This window comes from Belonocnema kinseyi, chromosome 3 (assembly GCF_010883055.1).
Source record: "Belonocnema kinseyi isolate 2016_QV_RU_SX_M_011 chromosome 3, B_treatae_v1, whole genome shotgun sequence".
In the NCBI taxonomy this organism is placed as follows: domain Eukaryota; kingdom Metazoa; phylum Arthropoda; class Insecta; order Hymenoptera; family Cynipidae; genus Belonocnema; species Belonocnema kinseyi.
The window spans coordinates 20,265,907-20,274,545 of NC_046659.1; the positions used below are offsets into that span (position 1 = coordinate 20,265,907).

At 29.6% G+C, this 8,639-nt stretch overlaps 1 protein-coding gene across 3 annotated transcripts in view; it reads left to right on the forward strand.

The window, feature by feature from the left end:
* LOC117169394 (sialomucin core protein 24-like) overlaps positions 1 to 8,639 on the forward strand; it is a 147,313-nt gene that overhangs the window by 68,068 nt on the left and 70,606 nt on the right. For 2 of the 3 annotated variants that reach the window (XR_004466655.1, XM_033355760.1), the window contains exons 2-3: positions 7,574 to 7,610; positions 8,136 to 8,204. The exons of the other annotated variant lie outside the window; for it this stretch is intronic. Coding sequence is in view for 1 of the 2 variants with exons in the window: in XM_033355760.1 (XP_033211651.1) it covers positions 7,596 to 7,610; positions 8,136 to 8,204 (84 nt within the window). In the remaining variant the exon portion in view is untranslated. The remainder of the gene's footprint in view (positions 1 to 7,573; positions 7,611 to 8,135; positions 8,205 to 8,639) is intronic. 3 annotated transcript variants of the gene reach the window in all.

An 8,639-nucleotide genomic window follows, 5' to 3' on the forward strand; every position in this document is an offset into this window, starting at 1 on the left:
TTTCGAAAACTGATTTTCAAGCCATCAGGGGCCAACTCGAGCGGCCTGAAGCGGCCAGGCAAATTTTATGCGTGGTTATAGAATCCGGAGTCTCAATTGCGTTTTTTTGTCACACTTTTATATAATGGTTATTTTTCAATCTAAATACTACTACGAGATATGTAGGCATTTTAAATCAAGTTTAAGTTGTTTGTTGCAGTTGACCACCTTATGAAAATAATAACTTATATAAATTGTTAATAGCAATTCGCTAGAATTTCAAGGTCCCAGAAAGATTTAAATTATTTCCAAAAATTTTGACAAACATTTGTAAGATTTGAAAAAGATTTCAGATAGATACAAAATATTTTAAAAGGAACTCAATTATTTCACAAATATTACTGAATATTTTAAATATTAAACCAAGATTTTAATAATTTCGCAAAGATTTCATAAAAATTTCAATCATTTCACAAATATTATTAAATATTTAGAAAAAAATTTCCAAAGTTTAAAAAAAATATTTTAATGTCTTTTCGAAGATTTTAATAATTCCCAAATGATTTCATCAAGATTTTAAAGTTATAGGGCATGAATTTAAATTTAAAAATGTCAATGAATTATTAATGATAAGGAGTAAATATGGATCAGAAATGTGCAGAATCGTTTCAGAAGAATCTATTTTTTTTAATTGATAGGAAGCGATAGAAAGAAAAATTTAGTTGCAAAAAACATTACTAAAATAAATGTTGTGTCTACATTTGAAATCTTTTTAAATACAAACAATATTTTTTTATTGGAAGTAACACAATCACGAAAATTGTGTGGAACTTTGAAAAAAAAATTGTTTTACAAAGGCCGAATATTTGGAACGATAACTGCTTTAAATGAGAAACAAATATTTTACTGAATAGTTTCAAGGCGGTTTCCTTCTTATCAAAACTATGACTCACCAGATACAATTTGTAATAAGTATAATCTGCTCATTCAGTAAAGGGATACAAAAAGTATAAAAAGTACTTTTAGGAAAATTTTTTAATTAAAAAATTATATATGTACTATTGACCAAATAGTTCGATATATTTCAAACTAGACATAAATTATCTACCAAGAAAATTACTTTGGTGCTAAAAATGTAATGGTCGACATTTTCAGTGAGGAAATTGAAGTTTAGATTTTTGAATTTGAATTTAAATTCAAATTGTAATTAAATTATATTTTAATTTTAAATAAAATATATAATATAATAATGTATAATAATATATAATATAATAATTTTTAATAAAAAAATTTAATAGATTGCGTTAAATACATTTGAACTTTTTAATTTACAAAAAATAAAACTGGCCCGATAGAGTTGAAAAACAATCGATTAGTCCCCTAAAATTGGATTTGACTATTAAATCAAAAATTAAAAAAATCCCTTGTTCAAGTCTGTTTTAAGGCCATGTGATGAGTGTAACAGCTGATCAAGTCAGCCTTAAGATCAATATTTTTCACCCATATTGAAGAATAAAAGTTTAAATAACACGGAAATTTTTTTCGGGAAATGTTAATAAATATAAAAGGATCGTTTGTGGCCTTGCAAAGAGTTGGAGGAAGAAAAAAGTTTATTCATGCAATTAATGATTATCGGCGGACACATTTAGGATTTACAGCAGAAGTTTGACTTTTAACTTTCTCTTACGGTAATCATGCAATCTGTTTTACACACAGACCCTAGAAGTTCGAAGTTGTCTACTCGCTGCGCTAGTGTTGCTTTGACACAGCTGATACCAGACTGATACGTATGTGAGAACAAATATGTTTATTTGCATTTTAAGTGCAAACATTAGTTTTTTCATTATTGTTGCATAATGTTCGTGAGCGATTTTTGTTGCTTTATCCCACTTTGATAAATATAAACCTCACAACAGCCCATTAACAACATTGCAAATTGCTTGCAGGGTTTGACGACAGCACGATCGGTATTTCTCCAAAATAGAAATTAAGAAAAAACTTTTTTTACTATTCTAATTATTTAGGACCAGAGACTAATTCTTACATGCCTTCTATGTATCGTGCCAAATTTTTAACACGATATCTCATTCCGTGTGGACGTAAGTTGGGAAAGAAAACTTCCAGTGGTATTTTCTTCAAAAAAAAATAAAAAATTTTCTCAAAATTTCCACCGGAAAAAAGCAGAGACATGGACTTTATTAACTCCTCTTTCTTTTCCCAAACTTTCAGAGCGATACCTCATTTCGTTTAGACGTAAGTTGGGAAAGAAAAATCGAAGACCAGGTTTTGTCACGTGACCCTCTCGTCACATGGCCTTAAATTGAATATCAAAATCTTGTTTCTTCATCTTGATAAAAAATTTGGTTAAAAATAAAAAAATTAACATTTATAATATCAAAAATAAAGAATTGAAAATTAGTTTTAAAAAACGTTCAAAATAAACAAACACGCTCAAATTAAATGCCCGTACTATATATTTTCCACTTGGATAAAAAATTTTGCAGGAATAAAAAACAAATTAACAATGTAAGCAAAAATGTAAGAAGCTACTCGTACAATAAATAAAAAATACAAATTGCCTCTTCCAATTCAGGAACAAATATAATAGCACATTTTCCTCCATTCTAATCGAATACAAATGTAAAGATTGTAATATAAAAATGTTAAAAATTAAAAATTTTCTTATCAAATTTAAAATAAACTTAAGTACAAAACTTTCGGCCCCTGCAACTTAATTTAAATTTCGTACAAAAGATGATTAAACATAATTTTATAAATATACAATTCTACAATATCAACTAATATGCCAAAAAGATATAGAAAGATTCCCTCTTTGAGTTCACAAAAGAAATTTACTATTAAACTCTATTTCTCCCAATATTATAACAATTTTCGAAATAAAAATATCTCTTTTTCAAATAGCCTAACAAAGATGCGTATAGTATGTGAAATGAGATGTATGCAAAAAATACCAACAGCTCGTTTAAGAAGAAAATTGAAAACAAAAGATTCCTCTTTTCCTCTGGAAAAACGATCTAAAATAAAGAATCTAAAGCTTTTGAACTCTGTAGGAATAGTAATCAAAAAGTTCAAAAATTCTCTTTTTGTATTTAGGAAAAAATTAAGAATGAAAATTTTCCGCTGCAATTATTAAAAATTTCGAAAATAGAAAAAGTACTTATTTATTTGTGTTCATTTAATGAGCATGTTACCTCCTCATATGTATGGAATAAATTAACTTTATTATGTAGAGAAATTTTTTCTTGGCAAAAGGAATAAATGGATGCTCCTAATATTTCAGGCTTATGCTTCTGTCTTGCGTAAAATCTTATTTCCATAAAATCAGAAAGTCAACCAAAATGTCAGTTGATGAGTTCTGTTACAATGAAAAACGGTTTAGCTTACAATAGCCTTATATTCCAAATAAAAACCTTATATAAACCATGCAATTTATCTAAGTTTATCACAAGTTCAACTCTAAACTTACGAATCTGGCGAGGGGAAGGAATGTGAAATTATTTCCATCTCTAGTTAGATTGTGGCAACAATAAATTAAATTTAACTGAAATAGTTTTTGAAAAAATTAATCAGAGTGTTATTATTTGGTTAATATCTCAGTTGTGAAATTATAACAATTCTTTAGTTTGAAATGTTCATCTTATTTTATCTCATTACTAATTATTAATAAAGCTTGCAGTATTCATAAAGAAGTTTTCTTTTAACTAAATTAAATTCTGATGAAGAACTTTTGCAATTGAATATTAAAATTTCTCAACAAAAAAATATAAACAAAATTTTTTTAAGTTAACAGAAAACATTGCAGTCTCTGGAAAATTTCACTGTAGTAACAATAGAAAATTATAAAAAACTTTGTAAATAAATAATGATTTCATTATTCTTTGAAAAATTTTCTTTTCCTTATCGACGAAAAGTTGATTTTGAAGGACAAACTTTTTTTTTACTTTCGCATAAATGATTCAACCTGTACTCTAAAAAGAAAATCTAGTAGAATACAGCAAACGTTTTGCTTTAGATTGATTCATTTTATTATTTACATAAACCAAAATTCTAGTCACTTCAACATAATGAATTGCTATTCCCAGATACATTGCATAAGATGCAAAGGTTTCAGAAAATCACAAGGAATCTCAAAATATTCATGAAGATATCTGAATTATCTACCGTACTTCAAATGATATCTTTTTCTTATTTATGAAAAATTCAGAAATCTCCATTCAAAAAATCTTTGAATTATAAAAAATCTATGAATTATAAGAATCTTCAATTCTTTGCGAGAATATTGACAACTTTATATTTGATGCTGCCTAATATTTAGAACCATTTGTTCTGTTAATGCTACCAAATCTCATTAATTTATCCCACCCGATAATAGCCAATACTCAAAAATTGTATACCTAATAAAAACCATTACGTCGATGTACATTTGGTAGCCATATACAATTTTTCTGACAAGTTGCGTTAGATCATTTGTTTTTGATTAATTAAAAATCGTTCTAACCAGCCTCTAATTGTTCAATTCTTTGCGAGCACTATGCAATTCAAACACCTTTCCAAAGTGAGTGCTTCTCATTTTTTATAAATAAGGATCCACCGGGCACCACATTTGGCTACGTCTTCGCTACATCGTTACATGTGATATCGCAAGGTTTTCGTAAATATGTCGTAACGATGTCGAAAATATATCGCCAAATTTTGTGCCAACTGGGAGCAATTAAGATTCTGATTGGCTCGAGGGTAAGAAATCTTTAAGAGTAATTTAGAATGTATTAATATTTCATCTATTCTTTTAGAGACTTTAAAGATTTTATAGTTGAAACTGCTTAATATTTTGAATAAAACTGTGGCTTTCGTTAATGCTAAACTGACAAATTAAGCTAATCCACAAAAATGAGTTCCCTGGTAAGACTCATTACGTCTATGTACATTTCAGAATCATATGCTATTTTCCTACCAAGTTGCGTCATAAATTTTTTTTTAATTTATTCAATTCCCTTTAAATTCGCCTTTAAATCTTTACTTCTAAAGATTTTTTGAATGGAGACTTCTAATATCTTCTAAATAAGGAGAAAGCATTATTTTGAAGTTTGGCAGATTATTTGGATCTCTTCATGGATATTCTGAGATTTTCTTAAAATTTTCTAAAATTTTCGCAGGAGCGTGATATGTGTCTTAGAACATAAATTCTAACTCTTGATGAGACTAGAATCTAGGTGTATTTGAATAATAAAAATAAAACAAATTGAATAAAAATATTTAATGTATTATCTTAGATTTTTTTAGAGCTTTCATGTTGAAACTAATTAATATTTTAAACAAAACTGTGGTTATTCGATGCTGAAAATCCTGTTAGTGGGATCGCACATACTAGCAAAGTGTTTAGTTGATTACAAGATTATCCCATTCTACTTCTGGAGAATTAGTAATTAACAGCCATTCAAAACCATAATTGCTTCTTATTTATAAAAAGTGAGAAATTCTCAAATTTCAATAAATATATACAAACTTACTTATCTGACTAGTTTGAAAATAATCCTAAATATTGCAGCTATTTCCCAAATCTTCAAAAGAATTTTTCATTTTTCAAGCAGTTCTCTTAAAGTCCTCGAACACGCATGCGATGTGTCTGGGAAGAAAATTCAGGCTCTTGACTTGACCGTAATGTGGCACTAGTTGGTAAAAAAAATAATGTTAACTAAACCAAAATATTTCATCTGTTCATTCATACACTTTGGAAGATTTACAGTTGAAAGAGCTTAATACTTTGAACAAACCTGTGGTCTATTGGTCCTATCTAATCGAGTTAATTTATCCGACCCGATAATAGCCAATACACAAAAATAGTATACCTAATAAGACCCATTACGCCGATGAACATTTGGTAATCATATACCATTTTCCTGTCAAGTTGCGTTAGATCACTTTTTTTAATTAATTAAAAATCGTTCTACTCAGCCTCTAAATCTTCAATTGTTTGCGACAATATTGTCAACTTTTTATTTGATGCTGCTTAATATGTAGAACAAAAATTAATTCTGTCAATGTTAACAAATCTCATTAATCTATCCCACCCCATAATAGCCAATACGCAAAAATTGCATACCTAATAAAACCCATCACGTCGATGTACATTTGGTAACCGTATGCAATTTACCTGTCAAGTTGCGTTAGATCATTTGTTTTTGATTCATTAAAAATCGTTTCAATCAGCCTGTAAATCTTTAATTCTTTGCGAGAATATTGGCAACTTTATATTTGGTGCTGCTTAATATTTAGAACAAAAAATTTGTTCTGTTTATGTTAATAAATCTCATTAATTTATCCCACCCGATAATAGCCAATACGCAAAAATTGTATACCTAATAAAACCGATTACGTCGACTCCATGTGCTTATTAAACAACTTTTGCACCTGACGATATGCTCTGAATACTTGTTGACCTTGAATCTTTTGCAAGTTGAGTTTGAATCTTTTGGTACAATTTGAGCAAAAATGACTAATACTATATGTCAATATCTTCTGATACTATGATTGACGATTGTACAGAGATTGTTTTGTATAGTTTTTTGAACAATAAGCACGTCGGCATCGTCTTCAGCTTGATTTGTACGAAAACATGCAACTTCAAGTTGTACTCTCTAACGACAAAAATTTTGCTGTGCTTTCTGTTATCTTTGTATCAACTCCTAAAAATTAAGCGGAAGCTCAACAAGCATTCAAAGCATATTATCAGGTGCAACATGTGTTTAATAATCGCATGGAGCTAACTAATTGGGGGTGGAAAGTAAATGACAAAATTTTAGAAAGAAAAGAAGAAAATGCAAATTTTCAAATTGTTTCGATTATTTTTTTCTTATTAAGTAGTTTAAAAGTTAATTAAAAATGTACTTAAGCGGCTCCATGTAACAATTTAACGACTGAAACAATAGCTTATTTTAGCATGTAATATTTTTGAAATCAATAATTAATGAATTTCGCAAGAAAAATAATGATTTTTTTTTTAATTTCTTTATAACAAGTACATTTGTAAACCTGTTCAAACTTTGGCACCAGATTCGGTGCAGTCGGGAAAAAGTAGTCCGAAAAACGTCCTTGAATGAGGTTTCTACGTTTACAAATAAGGGAGATGGAGCGATTTCTTTTTTCCGAAGAGATTTGGAGTGAGCGCGTTCACTATCAAAAAATTATTGATGACAAATAAATAATTTTTACATTCTTATCAGAGAAGGTATTAGATTAGTGTAAAATCTGACCCCCTCCCCCCCTAGTTTTTGTCAAATGTCCACGTTTTGCGACCCTTTTAGTCCAAAATTAATGTTTGAGACCACTTTTTTCAAAATTCAAAATTTTTCTGTACAGATGCTTATAGTATTCAAGAAGTTAAACAATTTACCCGCATGACTTTTTTCGTAAAACCAAAAATTATCAGAGATTACTCTTACAGAATTCTTTCTGGTCTCCCTTTCCTTCATTTCCCATCTGAGCTTTAGTTCGTTGAGGTAATCTGGACATTTTCCAATCCTTTCACCTGAATCTGCTCTATTTTTTCATTGACAAGTCTCCCTTCTCCTTCTAGGTGCGACGTACAAGTGGGAAAAATGGATCTTGTTCAAGTAAGTTTCTTTGTTTTCTTTTGGGGCTTTACATATACCAAGTGGTTTGTTGAGATTAGTGTCGTGTGTCAGCTTTCTCGTGGACAGTTTTCCGAAATTACAGGCAGTCAGAAAATCACAGAATTTGTTGACGGGGGGTGAGCTGGGTCACAAAAATCACCGTCTCAGATTCTTTCAACTAAAACTGCCATAAAAATGTGACATTAAAAATATTCAACCAGCTCACATTCTCAGACTTTTGTTCATAGAGATATCTCCACATTAATATTGCACAACCCCTAGTAAAAACCACATTCACAATAAATGAAACAAGTTTCAGAAGTTTTGAACTAAAACTGTCTCAAAGATGTGAAATTTGAAATATTCGCCCCATATAACTTTCCAAGACTATGGTTCATATATATTTATATATATATATATATATTCACATTAATATTATGCAAGCCCTAGAAACTATCCTAATTATACAGTGAATAAAATCTGGTTGCTTTGTTGAGAGTCTAACGTAAAAAAACATTTTCGCAGAATTCGATACAGAGGGAAAGTGCAGATAACACCAGCGATGAACGAACGGGAAAAATGAATCTTGTTCAAGTAAGTTCTTTGTTTTCTTTTGGCGCTTTTCATAGACATTGTTTTTTTTATATTGGTGTCGTGTGTCAACTTTCTCGCAGACAGTTGTCCAAAATTACAGGAACTCAAAAAAGCGCAAATTTAGTAGCGCGTGGTGGGTTGGGTCACAAAAATCTCCGTCTCAGATGCTGTCAACTATAACCGCAACAAAAATGTTAAATTTAAAATAAGCTCCCCAGACAACTTTCCAAAACTATAATTTATATAGATATATTCACATGAATACCTGAAAACCCCTGGGAACTATCCTTATGAAACAAATGGAAAGAATGAATTTTCTTGAAGTAAGTTTTTTTGTTCCGATTTGGAGGACTTTCATATCCTACGTGGTTTCTTTAGATTCGTGTGGTATTTCAACTTTCGTTCAGACAGTTGTCGAAATTACAAGAAGTTAAA